This window comes from Xenopus laevis, chromosome 1L (genome assembly GCF_017654675.1).
Source record: "Xenopus laevis strain J_2021 chromosome 1L, Xenopus_laevis_v10.1, whole genome shotgun sequence".
In the NCBI taxonomy this organism is placed as follows: Eukaryota; Metazoa; Chordata; class Amphibia; order Anura; family Pipidae; genus Xenopus; species Xenopus laevis.
The window spans coordinates 179,897,564-179,913,214 of NC_054371.1; the positions used below are offsets into that span (position 1 = coordinate 179,897,564).

The 15,651-nt window shown below is 39.9% G+C and overlaps 1 protein-coding gene across 1 annotated transcript in view; it reads left to right on the forward strand.

The window, feature by feature from the left end:
* Positions 1-12,128: 12,128 nt before the first annotated feature.
* The window catches only part of LOC108717077 (coiled-coil domain-containing protein 60), a 78,504-nt gene continuing 74,981 nt past the window's right edge, over positions 12,129-15,651 (forward strand). Inside the window, exon 1 of the mRNA XM_018263835.2 lies at positions 12,129-12,871. Within this exon, the coding sequence (XP_018119324.1) occupies positions 12,584-12,871 (288 nt within the window). The 5' untranslated portion in view covers positions 12,129-12,583. The remainder of the gene's footprint in view (positions 12,872-15,651) is intronic.

A 15,651-nucleotide genomic window follows, 5' to 3' on the forward strand; every position in this document is an offset into this window, starting at 1 on the left:
TTTTACTGATCAGATGTAGTGTTTACATTTGCTTTTTAAGTAAAACCTAACCTGAGAGATGTCAAATTTAAAATGTGTCCTGAAGACAAGCCTTTTAACTTTTTTTATATCAGTTTGTGCACAAGAGACGTCATTACAGTGGTGCCTATGGATAATATAAGTAAAGTAACTAGAGGGGGGCGGGCCCTTGCACGGGACATGCACCCGGGCCCCCTGCCCCCCTCCGTACACCAGGAAACGGATGTAATTACTGAAGACATCAGTAGCGCGCGAGCTGCCGGGGGGCCCTGAGGGGGTGCGGGCCCTTGTCCAATCGCACCCCCTGCTCCCCCGGTAGTTACAACACTGGATAATATTAAATTTACCAAGACAAAAAAAAAGAAATGCTATAACCTTCATATTAGAAAAAATGACTACTATTAAGAATTGTATAAATAGGCTCATTTACCAATAGGGCGAGCGCTATTTTTTTTTACCCACAGACCTATTTTCTGCCACTCCTATGCACAAACATTTGCGCCTGACAAAGAATAGCATGCAAAGGTTTGGGACAGCATGGGGACAGCTAAAAGGAGCATCTGTGATTGGATGCATAATGCAATCTCTGTACTCACAATCTATGGCAAAAACCAAGTACACAGTTTCCAGAATTTTGATACTATCTGCACATAGGCTTTGTGCAGGGACCTGTGAATTGCCTGCTAATGTGTGAAATTATGGTTGTTAGTATGGGACCAATGGCATTCATATCTGGCCTTGGCTCATTCAAATAATGATCACACAGTGCTGCAAATTGATGGGACCATTTATGCTGATGAATTGTTGCAGAACCTCAGGCTATTCAATCATTGACCTGGGTCTTAACACTCAGATCAACTGTATTTCACCCATCATCTGGGGCACCAAAACAGTATATTGTCCAGCTTAACAGTATCACATTGTAGATTGTCTCTGTCATTTAAACCATTGCTTCCAAATTACCCCTTTTAACCCCAAGACTCAAGTTTCTGTGTTGATAATGAAAATTATTGACAGATATATTTGAAGAGAATTCTTCTGTCAGCCTCAAGATTGTTACTGATATCTTTGTCTAATCTTGTTCGTACCCTGATCTCTCCCGGAACTGTACAATGATACAACATAGAGAAACAACTCTAATTTTTTTAATAATTTGGAATATGTCGTCTCAGAAGTAGAAGGCTGAAATAGATGGCATGAGATGAGATGAGTTTTTTTTACTGTAAAATCCGAATTTTTAGTGAAAAAAACTTTTTCGGGATTTATTATACCCAAGGATTGAAAATCTGGCATCTCAGACCTGCTGAGTTTGTATATAAGTCAATGAAGAAGTCCCCAAGATAGCCTGATCTGTGCTGGGTTTCATGCAAAAATCCAAAAATAATTGATTTTTTTGGCAAAAAATTAATACGATATGATTTGAATTTTTGGACGATTTTCACAATTTTTTCTCGTTTTTTCCCAAAGTGGAAATTTTTGGGAAATTGTATTGATAAATAAGGGCAAATAACCCGTGTGGATTTGGTTGGAGTATATTTCAGAAACTAATGAGATAAATTTGGACTTTGATAAATAACCCCCAATGTCTCAAACACAAAGAAGAATAAGTTGTATGCAATACAAAGGGAATCCTGGCAAAGAAACACAGTTTTAAATGCATTTCCATACAATACCCTAGGCTTAAGCTCACTAACTGGGTTTAAATCACTACCAGGACAGCTACTTATGAGATCCCAACCACAGACCAGTTTTGCCCTATTTAGGGGCATCAGTGTAGTGCAGAGTTAACTTTATTATTAGGTCTAGAGCTAATACTAAAGTGTATACTTTCCAAGATCCCCAGTGCTTTGAAAGCCTCATTTTGTCTGAAGCTGATTTAACTAGTAACACTGCAGTTTTAAAAACTTTGATCTGGAATATGTGTACTTAACATTACCGAAATATATAAAACAATTGAATTACAACAAAAGAGGATTATATAGTGAATAAAGTATCCCCTCTTGTAAAATATAAGGATATTAGAAGTTACCAAGGAGTTTCATGACCATATAAAAACATGAGGCGGAAGGTAACTTCTAATATTATATTTTGCAACTGGGGCTACTTTATTTATTATAATACACAAGTTTCAGTGAGTCATGTGACAGAAATGACATCAGAACTCACCGTTTATAAGCATATAATTTACAAGATATTCATTGCTTTTGTGTACAGTATTATATAATGATATTATTTATGGTGGTAATCATTGACTCTCTCTCTCTCTCTCTCTCTCTCTCTCTCTCTCTCTCTCCCCATATTAACACCATGGTCAAAACCGGTCACTTTCTCTTATACAATATTGCCAAAATCCATCCCTTTCTTTCACAAGCAATAGCTAATATGCTCTGATATACTCATATCCTATCCTGACTAGACTACTGTAACCTTCTAGACAAATAGACTAATGTAACCTTCTACTAACTGGCCTTCATAACTATCATCTCTCCTCGATACAGTCTGTATAAAATACTACTTCCAGAACTCTCCTCCTTGCATCCACGACAGTACAGGCCCCTCCTCTGCTAAAGTCCTTATCATGGCTTCCCATAAAACATGAATAAACTCCTCCTAACATTCAAAGCCCTTAATTTCTCTGCACCTCAGTACAGCTCTTTTATAGTGTCTCCATATCTTCGTGACTAAATCCTCTGCATCTCTCAGAGTAACCGCTTAGTCACACCCTCCACTAAAGTTTTTTCTAGCCATAAACCTTTATGCCTTGCTGTTCCTTATATTTGGAAGGCCATCCTGAATTCCTCTAAAGAGAATTTTCAGTCAGACTCTTTAGAGCTAAACTCAAAAACAACCTCACCTTCCTCAAAGGCAACTATTCTAAGGACTTTTGAAATTTACATTAATATTTTTTTTTAAATTGCCAGATATTAAGGCATACATTTACTTTTAATATGATCTTATTGTGTTTCGACAGTGCCACTTGTGGGTAAGTTTCCGACCATGAAGTAGTTGAGGAAGTTGTCAGGAGAAAAAAGAGAGCTGTTCTGATGTTCTTCTGGTTAGGAAATATATGAGAATGTTATCTGAGGTTATCATACAGTACACTATGGGGCAGATTCACTAAGGGTCGAATTTCGAAGTTAAAAATACTTCGAAATTCGACCCTCGAATTGAAATCCTTCGACTTCGAATATCGAAGTCGAAGGATTTAGCGCTAATCCTTCGTTCGATCGATCGAAGGATTTTTCGTTCGATCGAACGATTAAATCCTTCGAATCGAACGATTCGAAGGATTTGAATCCAACGATCGAACGAAAATCCTTCGATCAAAAAAAGGTTAGCAAGCCTATGGGGACCTTCCCCATAGGCTAACATTGACTTCGGTAGGTTTTACCTGCCGAAGTAGGGGGTCGAAGTTTTTTTTAAAGGGCAAGTACTTCGACTATCGAATGGTCGAATAGTCGAACGATTTTTCGTTCGATTCGTTCGATTTCGTTTGAATTCGAACGAATTTAACCAATTCGATGGTCGAAGTACCAAAAAAATACTTCGAAATTCGAAGTATTTTTCATTCTAATCCTTCACTCGAGCTTAGTGAATCTGCCCCATATATGTCACTGCCACCTACTGAATGCTAAATTGTGGAAACCTGGTTTTGTCAATTTCAAAGCTATTTTGCAGTAGATTAATTTATTTTAGAGTAACTTGTGAGTTTTTTTTTTTAAAAAAAGTTCCAAGGTATCAATTTTTTGTGGCAGTGATTATATATTTACTGCTTGCCTTTGAAGTAAATTATGGTTGTCTTTAAAAAGTTAAAATAACCTTCAAATGTCCCTCAATCACTGCTGGCAGAAGTAATTTCTTAGTACATCTATTATTTGTTAATAAATCAATATGCAAGTAGACTACAATTGTTAAAAAAAATATAATAAAAACAAGCTGCCATATTAAATTTGTAATCATTCCTAACCCATACACTTGTGTTAGGTTTCTCTCCCAGTGGCACCTAAATTAGCTTTTATTTCCTAGTGAAATTACTTTTAATAATGTGAAATGTAATTGTTTCTGCACAACAGTGACTGCCAAGTGAAAAAAGTCAAGCCAACAGAGTCATCATAGAACAAGCAGACACTCTTTTTTTCTTGCCCTGCCGCAAGGGATAGTGCTAACTGAATGTTTAATGACCTTGTAGTTAAATTATGTCAGCAAACTGACTCCGCAATCCTTTCTGTTCCAGCGATCTGTCTCCTGCTTATCTGGAAAGATATTCTGACAATACAAGGATGGAATGTAAATGTCCTCTGCTAGAATTCAAAATGCAGTTTAAACCTTATAGCCTGTATATAATGGGCTAAAAGCACACATAAAATAAAGTTTCTTTTTGAGAACAAATTGGCACCATTGTTGGATCAATTGGTATGCCCGTGTAACCAGTAACCATTAACTTCAGTCTTAAAAGGGGTGGTTCACCTTTAAATAAATTTTTGATTGGTCTTAATTTTTTATCATTTGTAGTTTTTTAATTATTTAGCTCTTTGTTCAGCAGCTTTGCAGTTTAGAATTTTAAAAGATTTCTGGTTGCTAGGATCCAAAGTACCCTAGCAACCAGGCAGGTTTGAATTAGAAACAGGCATATTAATAGGACAGGGTCTAAATATGAAGATAAGTAATACAAAACAGAGAATGAAAATAGAATTGTAGACTCAAGGGGCAACCGTTTTTTGGCTGTCAGGGTCATTCACCCCCATTTGAAAGCTGGAAAGAGTCAGACGAGGAAAGCAAATAATTAAAAAAAACTATAAAAAATAAAAAACAAATGAAAAGTTGCCAATAATTGCCCAATCATACTATTCATATTTGCAAACATACTAAACGTTAACTCAAAGGTGAATCACCCTTTTAACTCACCTTCTCATAGTCTCTCGTCTTCCAGTTGCAGTTATCAAAGACACATACACTGGAAAAAGGCATATGACTCAATTTCTACAAAGATTCTGCAGGCCCTTTTATCTACATCAACTGTCATCTGCCTTTTCTTTTCATAGACCTTGTATGCTTACCATAATCCAGGCCTCACTGATCAATTTGAATACGTTGGATTTTAATTTTTCTAAGCATTTCTGATTTATACATTTTGAAATTAGCTTCGCAGCTGCAATATTTTGGAACGAAGAGGCATATTTACTGAAGGGCAAAAGTTAAAATTTTCACCAAATATGAAATTTCAACGTCATCAGCATGAAATGTTTTGCCAAATTACTTTTGCATTGACAAAATTCACATCTTTCACCAGGTGAAAGTTATCCAGTGCAAAATGTTGCAAGTACAAGAACACAATTTTCAGACTGGACAACTACCATTATAAAGATAGAGCAGCCACTTTTGTATTTCTTAATGTAGACCTTATGCTCCACGCTAATATACCATATTCTTTATGACGCAAATTCACTAGTGAATTTTCCACTCACCAATTGCATATGGCAAATATTCTGCTGAATTTTTAAAGAGAATTTACACCAGCAAAATTGTGGCACATTAAGCTTGCAATGGTTTATTATTGATTGTAAGTAAATATGCAATGTTGTTGTAAAAATACACCTTACAAATTGGGTTGAACTTTGGCAATGTGAAAGAAGGAAAAAATCACTTCAGTAAATATTCCTCTAAGGTTCTCTCAGTAAGGGTCTGCAGATGCTTTCATATTTCAGCAGCAAGGATTCCACTTGGCCCTTGCCAGATTTGCACAAAAGCCTCCTAGACTGACATGTACCTGAACATCACTAAGACCATGTAAGGTCAAAGAGCCTTTCTCCTTAGCTCTCAGCTGCATCTTACAGAGTTAGGGGTCCGTTTACTAAAGTGCGGTAAATCTGACTTTAAGTTTCCGCATGTTATCGCTGAGAATATTTTTACACCAGAATATTCGCAGTGACTACGTTTACTAAACAGCGATGCACTCAGAAGTCACGTTAATGAACCAGCTTATGTTAGCGGTAATTTTAGCGAGTTGCGAATTTTCTGGCGAAAAATTACGTTTTTGCAAATGTTTATGCTATAAAATAGTCTTGTTTTATGGCGGTTATTATGGCAATTTTTACTGTGACATTTATGGCCAGAAATGCATCTTCAAAACTCTAAAACTTTATTGACTGATGATTATACCATCCAGCAGCATTACCAGCGTGACACCAATCAAACATGTATATGCATCATATAAACCCTTCTGCCAATAGAATCATATGAACAAGAAATCATACCAGTCAATCTCTTTGCGTCATAGAAATGCACAGTTTAATGTAGCCAATCACAATGAAACCAAAAAAGCGTAGAGGCTGAAGAATCCTTGGACTGTGATGCCCGCTGCCAATAATACGACTCTGAGCTGAAACTGCTGCTGTTGCACCAGATAGAAGCAGAAGCCAAAACATCCTGTCAGCAATAGCTACAGATCTGTCTCCTGTCAGCAAAGAATGATGGGTAAAAAAAACAGTATTATGGGATATTTCCTGCCCCTTGAGAATTTTCTGGCGAAAAAAATACTTTTACGCCACTACATAGGCCTCGGTGATCACAACCAATTATCCCCAAATGTCCCCCGCCTACAAAACCAACTCAGCAAACTGTTGCTAGAGAGTACACCCTCTCCCTGCAGTGATACCCCTGCCATGCTTTTGTTACAATTCTGTTTCAAAATAATGTCACAGAACGAGGAGCATTAACAGCTCGGTCATTTATCTATGGTATGAAATGTATAAAAGTTGGACATGAACATTACTTAATTGAAACGCTAAAAAATCTGGCTCCTGGTAGGGTTTTTCAAAATACATAAAGTCACTCACTAAAACACCTCTTCTTTACAGACCTTTTGTTAAAAGGAATAAGTGGTCCAGCCAATGGCACTTTTCGTATCTTTTGATTTGACAAACTAGCCCCCATATTTAACAAAACAATTGACACTAATTGTGTCGAAATGCAGTAACCCATAGCAACCAATAAGCTATTTGCTTTTAAACAGGTGGCCAGAAGAATCCACATTCCAGGATCCCCCTTCACTTAGTAGTTTTGCTTTGCAAATGAGTTAGCAAGTACCTCCTTTTGTACCTCTTTTTATTTTGTTGACACCTTAGGTAAAACAGGCCTCTTCTTATCTTGTTCCAACCTGTTTGCAAAAATGTCAGTCCTCTGTTTGCAATCTGGATATTCTGCCAAATACCAAAGGGGCTGCTGAGAATTGCTTAAACTGACACTTTGTAATGGGCCTGTGGGGGGCTTTTGAGCCTCAATGTACCTGAAATGCCAGAGTGTGTTCTGAATCACTATGCAGACATTATTGTAGCTAACTCATCATTTGGTCTAGTTGTTTTAGCTGATTTTGCATTTAGCTGATTTGGCTCACAATCATAAAACTTAACTTCAAATGTAGTTTTCAGCCAATGATCTGATGGATACACATATACACATTAATGAGTTAAATTGCTCTCTTATAGATTGGTCATTTTTATTAAAAGATCCGAATAGAAAAAGTGCTAATGAAAATAAATGTTGAACGATGCCCTGAAAAAAAGGAAAACTTCTAAAACCTCAAAATATTTGAGTTTGGCTAAAAAAAAAAAACTAAGCAGAGCTCCCATTGACTTCTATAGGACCTCAATGACTTTAACTTGGCAAAGTTTTATATTAGTTTGTTGTGTTTTTTACACTTAGGGGCAAATTTATCAAGGGTCGAATTAGGAATTTCAAAAACTTCGAAATTCGAATTCGAAAAGACCAACCGAAATTAAATTGAAGGGTTTTTTTTGCGCGAATAGGCCCATTTTGAATGAATAGGTCTGTTTTTGATCAAATTTGAATCGTACAAATCGAAGTAATAACGCATTCGATTTGTACAATTTCGATGTTTTCCCCAAAAAAACTTTCAAAGTCCACCAATTGACTCCAAGTAGGTTCTAGGAGGTCCTAGACAAATTCGGCAGGTTTTAGATGGTGAATGGTCGAAGTCGAATTTTTAAAGAGACAGTACATAGATTTCAAAATTCGAATTTTTGATTTTTTTTTCAAATTCGAATAGAATTTGGACTATTCCTTAGTCAAAGTACACAAAAATGTTAATTCGAATTTTCACTTTGACCTTTGATAAAAAAAAATACAAATTTGGAATGTTAATCATACGCAACTTTTGCATTGCTCATTTTTCATTTTATTTTTTTAATACTATTTACTTTTTCTGCCTCTTTGCAGGATTCAGTTGAGGGTCACAAAAAAAACTGTTGCTCTGAGAGGCTACAATAATATTGTATTATATTATATAGTTATACTTAGAATTTTAAGTCCTCTCCTATATTAGAGTCTCTTATTCAGCCTTAACTGTGTACTCATGATTAAGTGCTGGAGTCCATGTTAATAATGGCCCAAAGTGTAAATAAATTGCTGCAGAGCTCTTAGAACAATAGTATAAGGCTGTGTTTCTAACAGTCCTTTAAAGGAGAATTCAACCCTTTAGCAAAAAATACCTCTACCCCCCACCCCACGTAGAACCCCCTCTTTCCTTCCCCTCAGCTTAACTGCCCCCCCCAGGAAATGCCCCTAACTAGAGTCCAGCAGCAGGTCGGGTACCCGTTGGTTACCCGCAAAAACCTGCGGTACCCTGCGGGTTGCGAGTAGAAGTTCCGGTAGCGAGTATAGACGCGGGTCAGCGGTTCTGCGGTTCTGCAGGTCACGGGCCGGCCCGCGTGTCTTCTCAATAGTGATTTTTACTCCTTTTTTCTGATCATGTCTACTTCCGATGATGTCACTTTCGGTTTACAATGACAGCACTTCCTGATTCCTGATGGTCATCGGGGCACGGGTCCGGGTTGCAGATAAGGTACTTGCGGGTCGGGTAGTGGGTCCAAGTGGGTAAGAATGCGGGTTCCGGGTCAGGTACGGGTTCCAAAAAATGGACCCTCACAGGACTATACCCCCTAACTTTTTACTTACCCCTCTGCGCAGATTCAGGCATCGGAGTTCCATCTTTCGGGTCTTCGTGTCTTCTTCCGGCGCTTCACAATTTACGTCCATTTCGGAGCAGTTGTCCAATTGTTCCAACTGCACATGTGCCACTTCGCCGGTTTCCGTCTCAGCTTACCGAAGACCCGGAAGATAGCTGCGTGCCAAGGGGTAAGTAAAAAGTTAAGGGCATTTCCCTGGGGGCAGTTAGGCTGGGGGGAGGAGGGAGGGGGGTCTAAGTGGGGTAGGGTTTTTTTTGCTAAAGGGTTGAATTCTCAGTTAAGATGGCCATACAGGAGATCCCCTCCGCAAACGATCAGCATCTGGCCGACCCGATCAGCATCTGGCCGACTTTCGGATGGCCCCACGCACAGGCCCAGGGCCGCCATTACAAATCACGAGGCCCCGTACAGCAATATTTTCTGGGCCCCCGGTCCCTGCTCACCCCAGATCCTGCCCACCCCACAGTAAAAAGTCCATACAGACATCAGCAGTGGTCTGGGCCCCCCTATTAGTTAAAAAAAAAAAAGCATTGGGGCGGGGGTCCCCCATAAAAGTTTTTAAAGGGCACCCTTAAAAGTTAAAAAGAAACAATGCTGGTCAGGGGCCCCATAGAATGTTTTAAAAACAACATTGGTGGCCAGTGGTTTAATAGAAAAATAACATTGGTGTTCAGTGGAACTTACCTTCGGTTCCAAGGTTAAAATAGAATGTGTGCACGGGGGAAAAGACTTGGTGCATTTGTATAATTAGGAGCAACTAGGAATACTGGGATGGGGCTATAGTAAACAGGATTCATCTACTGAGCCACCCAATACGGAGTGCTCTAGTGTATGACAGATGAACCACCAACCCCTTTCCTTTTGTCGTATCCGCTAATCTGCTTCAGCGTCTCCTCATCCTGCCCGGCTCCCACTGGGCCCGACATGCCCTCTAGCAATGCATTCATCCCTTCAGACTCGCTCTCTCCCCCCATATCCCATTGCTTCCTTACAGTGGAGTCACACAGTCGCTTCTACAGAACCTGCGGCTTCTCTAGCCAAAAAGTGAAAGCAGCCCAGAATCCTCCATTTTTATAGAGCTCCAACTTCCACAGCTCTATAAAAATGCGCTGTAAAATCGTAAATATTTTAATAGCCAATAACATAAAAATTACACTCACAATACTCTTGTTATGAATTTGCTTATAGTCTCTTAGAGTCACCACCTCGCCGTTTCCTGGGTTCTCTAGGTGGTTGGTATTGTTGGTAATAGCCGGCGTCTCGCTCACCACATACAAACCCAAGGCGCCTGGGGGTGACGTCACTGCCTTCATTTTTATAGAGCTGTGGAAGTTGGAGCTACATGGAGAATCTCCCACTGAATGCTTATTCTTAATGTACATTATCTTTTAAACGTTTGTAAGTACCCCACTTTACAAGTTGCCACACTAAATGGTTTGGAGCAGGGCCGCCATCAGGGGGGGACAGGGGGGACAAGCGTCCCGGGCCCGGGCATCAAGGGGAGCCTGGCAGTGCTGCAGTTTTGAAAGAGCCAGGGCCCCCTTGGGAGCGACCAAGATCTGCGGCCAGCCTGAAAAGCCGAAAATGCGGAAGTGCCGAAAAGCAGAACAGTTGTAGTCCCGAAGCAGCGAAAATAGCCAGAAGTCCCGAAGTGGCGAAAATACCCGAAGTCACAAAAATAGCCGAAGCCGAAGTCCTGAAGCGCCGAAAAGACCCGAAGTCACGAAAACAGCCGAAATTGAAGTCCTGAAGCGGCGAAAAGATCCAAAGTCACGAAAGGAGGCGAAGTTGAAGTCCTGAAGCCATGAGTTCAATTCTACTGACCACCAATTGGTGTTTTTTTATTTTTTTTTAATCCCCTGGCCACCAATGTATTATTTTAATATTCTATAGGCACCTGCCACCAATGTTTTTTAAAAAAATGTTTTTTGGTGCCCCAATTTTTTTTAACTTGTAAGGGGGGCCCTGGCGCCAATGTTTTTTTTAGAAAATATTTTTTTGGAAAATATTAATCTAATTATATTGGAAACTCACTTAGGGCTCTTACTGACAAGCGGTTGAAGCTGCTCTCCCCTGCGTTCCGTTTTTCAGCGTTCAGCCACAGGGGAGCGCAGGAATAGACAGACGCCTTTAGCTTTTTTCAATGGGGCTGTACTCACACAGGTGCATGTAGGGGCCGAACGCAGGAAAAATGCAGCATGTTGCGTCTCAACCTGCGTTCGGAGCTTACACGTGCCTGTGTGAGTACAGCCCCATTGAAAAAAGCTAAATGCGTCTATTCCTGCGCTCTCCTGCGGCTGAACGCTGAAAAACGGAACGCAGGGGAGCGCAGCTTCAACCGCTCGTCGATAAGAGCCCTAAGTGGTGTGATAACACAATTGAGAAATTCTGCACTATATTAGAATTATTTCTCTCCCCTTCTGTTTGCCTGACCTCGTGCTGTTGAGCTCTGGTTTTTCTTCAACACTAGTTTGGATTTTTGCTGCAAGTCTGAGGGAGGACAGACATCTGTAAACCGGCAGAGGAAACAAACTGCTAGAACCTTCAATATCCTTTTTTATTGTCTAGTATCTTACAAAGGCCTGGCAACTAAAAATGATGTTTCATGCCAATTCTCTTAATAGGGCAGAAAGCTAAATCTGTAGGAAGCTGTATGTTTCTAGAAAAGGTGGCAACCCTAGGCTCAATTTCAATACCAAAATGTTTTAATTCAAATCACCAGGACAGCCACAGAGCCGTAGCACTGGTACTGCTAGGGCTTCTCTATTGTACAAAACAATGAAGTATACACAGATTGCACGCCATGCACTTAAACAAAAGCAGCCAGGGAGTCACTGGAAACTTTTAGCTCCTCCCACTGAAGCTCAACCATCTAGTGAACTGTAGGGAGGCGAGCAATGCACAGCTTTGCTTATAAGAGACAACTGGGTAGTCTCTGTAGTATCAGTATCTGTTATTTCTATCATTACAGTTTTTCATATATACCTTAACTTGATAGAATATTAAATTGATTTAATAATTAGTTTTACGGTTTTAATTTTTCTGTATTCACCCCCCCCCATGATCTCTACAGTGGAGTGAGCCGAGTGTTGTGGTAACCCTGGCAACGCAAACTTGCGACCTGATTCATTCCTCCTGTGTGACTGTGCCCTGCGATGCAAGATTTTGCCTTTCCCACTAAATCCCAGTTTACAGAGGATTTACTTTTCTTTTTTCATGGCATTTTAAGTCAAATCATTTTTATCCATAATCTGATTTTCATTACAGCTCTAGACCGTACAGTAGAATTTGAAATTTCTTCTAGCTTTTTAAAATTATTTTTTTTCTTCTGTAAATTTCTTAATTTTGTTACCAATTTTTTTTTTCCGTTACATATAGTAAATTTACTTTTAAATAGTGCGTGGAATGTTTGCCATAAAGAAAGCAATATAGCCTTAGTCTAGGACTTCTTCAGCTTTAAATATATTTTTTGTACTGGACCATTTCACTTTACTGGTTATGTATATTTGATTTGTAACCATATTATGAGCACAAGACCTGCATGTGAAATTCTAAGTTTGTTTTAAAGAGACAGGGCAAACATGCCAGGCAACCAAGGGTACAGGGATCCTCGAAATTTTGTTCTCGTAAAACCTTTGCCCATTGCTAGTCAGAAAGGGCTAAAAATCCAAGCTAGAAGTCCAACTTATTACAGCTGCTGGGAGCCCAATCGAGAGGCTTTATTCAGAGCCAACTACCTCAGGCAGCAAAAACAGCTTTCCCAGCAGGGGTATAATTCACCCAATAACAAACCTTATGAGGATCTGGGACAACCACTCATCTTAGAGGCCAAGAAACTCATTCTTCATTCACTCGGACAAGATGAACAGGTAATTTATTGAATTTATTGTTGCTTTTTGCTCCCTTTTACATTTTTTTTTATCAATTATAAATTTTTAAGGGTAGAGACACACATGGAGATTCAGGGAGATTAGTAGCCTGGCGACAAATCGCCTCTTCTTCGGGCGATTCATTTGGCCAAACTGCCTTCCCGCTGGTTAAAATGTAAACCTCCAGCGGGATGGCGTTTCGATTTCCTAAGTCACCCAAAGTTTCCTCGTGAGGCAACTTCGGGCGATTTCGGAAAATTAATCGCTCTGAGTGCCACCCTGCCGGCAATTTAGATTGTAGCCGGCGGGAAGGCAGTTCGGGGAGATTAGTCGCCCGAAGAAGAGGCGATTTGTCGCCGGGCAACTAATCTCCTCAAATCTCCACTTGTGTCTCTGCCCTTAAAGGTTAGTTCACACGAGGAGATTCGGGGAGATTTTGTCGCCTGACGACTAATCGCCTCGTCTTCTGAGTGACAATCTCCCCAAACTGCCTCAGTGTGTTTTCCCATATGCTATAATGAGAAGTCGGCCTGCGCTAAAGCACATGCGGCGATGCGTTTTCCATAGTCGCCCGAAGTTGCCTCACGGAGTTGTTCAAGGGGTTGTTCACCTTTGAGATAAAGAAAGAAAGAGGCTGCTCTGGTGTTCTTCTGCTTAGGAAATAAATTAAAGACCTTTCTCAAATCTTTGCTAACCAGAAGAACATCAGAGCAGTCTCTTTCTTTCTCCTGACAACTTCCTTGACTACTTGGTGGTCAGACTGGATGGAAAATGACCAGCAGGTGGCGCTGTTGTAAAAAAATTCATTCATATTAACAGTACATGTATCCCTTCATATCTTGAAATTAAAAATAAATAAATAATGAATGTACATTGCAAAAGTGCTTACAATAGCACCCTCATCAATTTTACATTCACTTATTTTTAAGGTTTACTTATCCTTTAAAGGTGAACCACCCCTTTAAGTGATAAATCTGAGAACCTTTCTTTTATTTAGACTAAATAATGCATGCAATACATAGACCTGAACATTCTGCCAGCTGCATAGTGAACATTTCAGGAACTCCATCTTACATGCTTGGCTTGATGGAAAAAGCACTGAATAAATAAAATACTTGTTTTCTCTATTGCCTTAGAGACACAGATCCTATCGTACGAATCGAGGATTCGTACGATTTTCGGATCGTGTGTGGCGTGTGCCGACATCTTTCGTCCGGCAGAGATCGGTCGTTTGGACAATCGGTCAGGTTTGATTTTGACCCGACCGATCCCGCCGGAGCCCACGGCACATCGTAATCGGATCGTTCGGCCGTACAGATGAACAATCAGATTACCCCCGATATAGCCATGTTTGTTAATGGCATATCGGGGAAAGATCCGCTCGTTTGGCGATGTGGCCAAACGAGCGGATCTTTGCATCTATCGCTATATTATTGGATTAAATCAGTATTTACAGGGAATATTGCTTCTCTGGGTCCAGTAGATTGCTTATTTCTAAAATTGAGCACACAGAGCTATGCCTTACTCAGAAGATGCTGGTGGTGTCTGGTGTGCATCTCCTAGAATGCCCCCAAATGTATGTAGTCTAGGGAGCAATAGGACCACAAGGCACACAAGACCCCTGTTCTACTTGCCTGTTATTAATAATGTGTTGGAAGGTAAAATACTCATTGAGCAACTGTTAAGCATAAATGTTGCATCTCTTAGTGGACTTTTGCGTTTGCATCTGGGGCAATGACAAAGGACCCTTATATGTACTGATGGGCGAATAAATTTGCCAGAGAAAAATCCGCGCATCAAAAAAAATTGTCTTGCGTCAAAATTATTCGGACACCAATTAACTTTAATGCATTTGGACCAAATAGTCGCGCATATAAAAATTGACGCATGTCAAAATTATTTTGACAACCATGGACAATTGTTTCGCAAATTTTTTGCTGTTTTACGAATTTCAGCACAGATTCGCCCATTACTACTTATATGTCATTCCTTATAATAAAGTAGTGATATCGCAAAGCAAACGTTCAATGCAAAAATAAAATTGGATAAATAGGTTGTGCAAAATAAAACAATGTTTTAAATATGGTTAGCCAAAAATGCCATCTGCAAAGGTTGGAATGAATGAATGTTCAGAGCAGGTTGGAATGGCAGTAGGTGCAAATGCAATGGGAGCTCTTCAGACCTGCTCAAGGCAGGTGAAAATACAGAGTTGCCAACACTTCTGAAAAAACATCATTCTTGTATTTTTTATCTTTCTTCCCTATGAACAATAGCGGCATTATTTAAGCATAATGTTTTACCAGCCAGGCCAAATACCAGCTAGGTTGCAAATACAGGGCTTTCTTGCACTAGGGTCCAGTGTACCTTGTGCTGTAAATCAGGCACAAGTAACATATCAGGTCACTACACATATAATGAGGAAAAAATATAGGTGCATTTTACAAGGTGAAATATATTTTTTATTTGTAATTGTAAACCGGCAATATTCCAGTTCAGCCAGCAGGTGGCACCAACCCTTAAGATTGGCCTATAGGGAAATTCTCCTGCAGAAACCTGTGTAAGTGCAGGAGCTAGGGAATTTCTCTTTGGCCTAAGAACACAAGCAGGCAGGACAGACTGCAGAGCCACACCAGATGGCGGCTGTAAAGTGATAGGAGATTGTAACGAGATAGGAGATTGGTATCCGCTCGCTTTAGGAGTGAGAGATAGCCAGCAAGGAAAGCCTGTTGTCCTGTTGAGGAGGCAATTGCACTTCACTTAGGGAGCGATTGGAGCGTTCA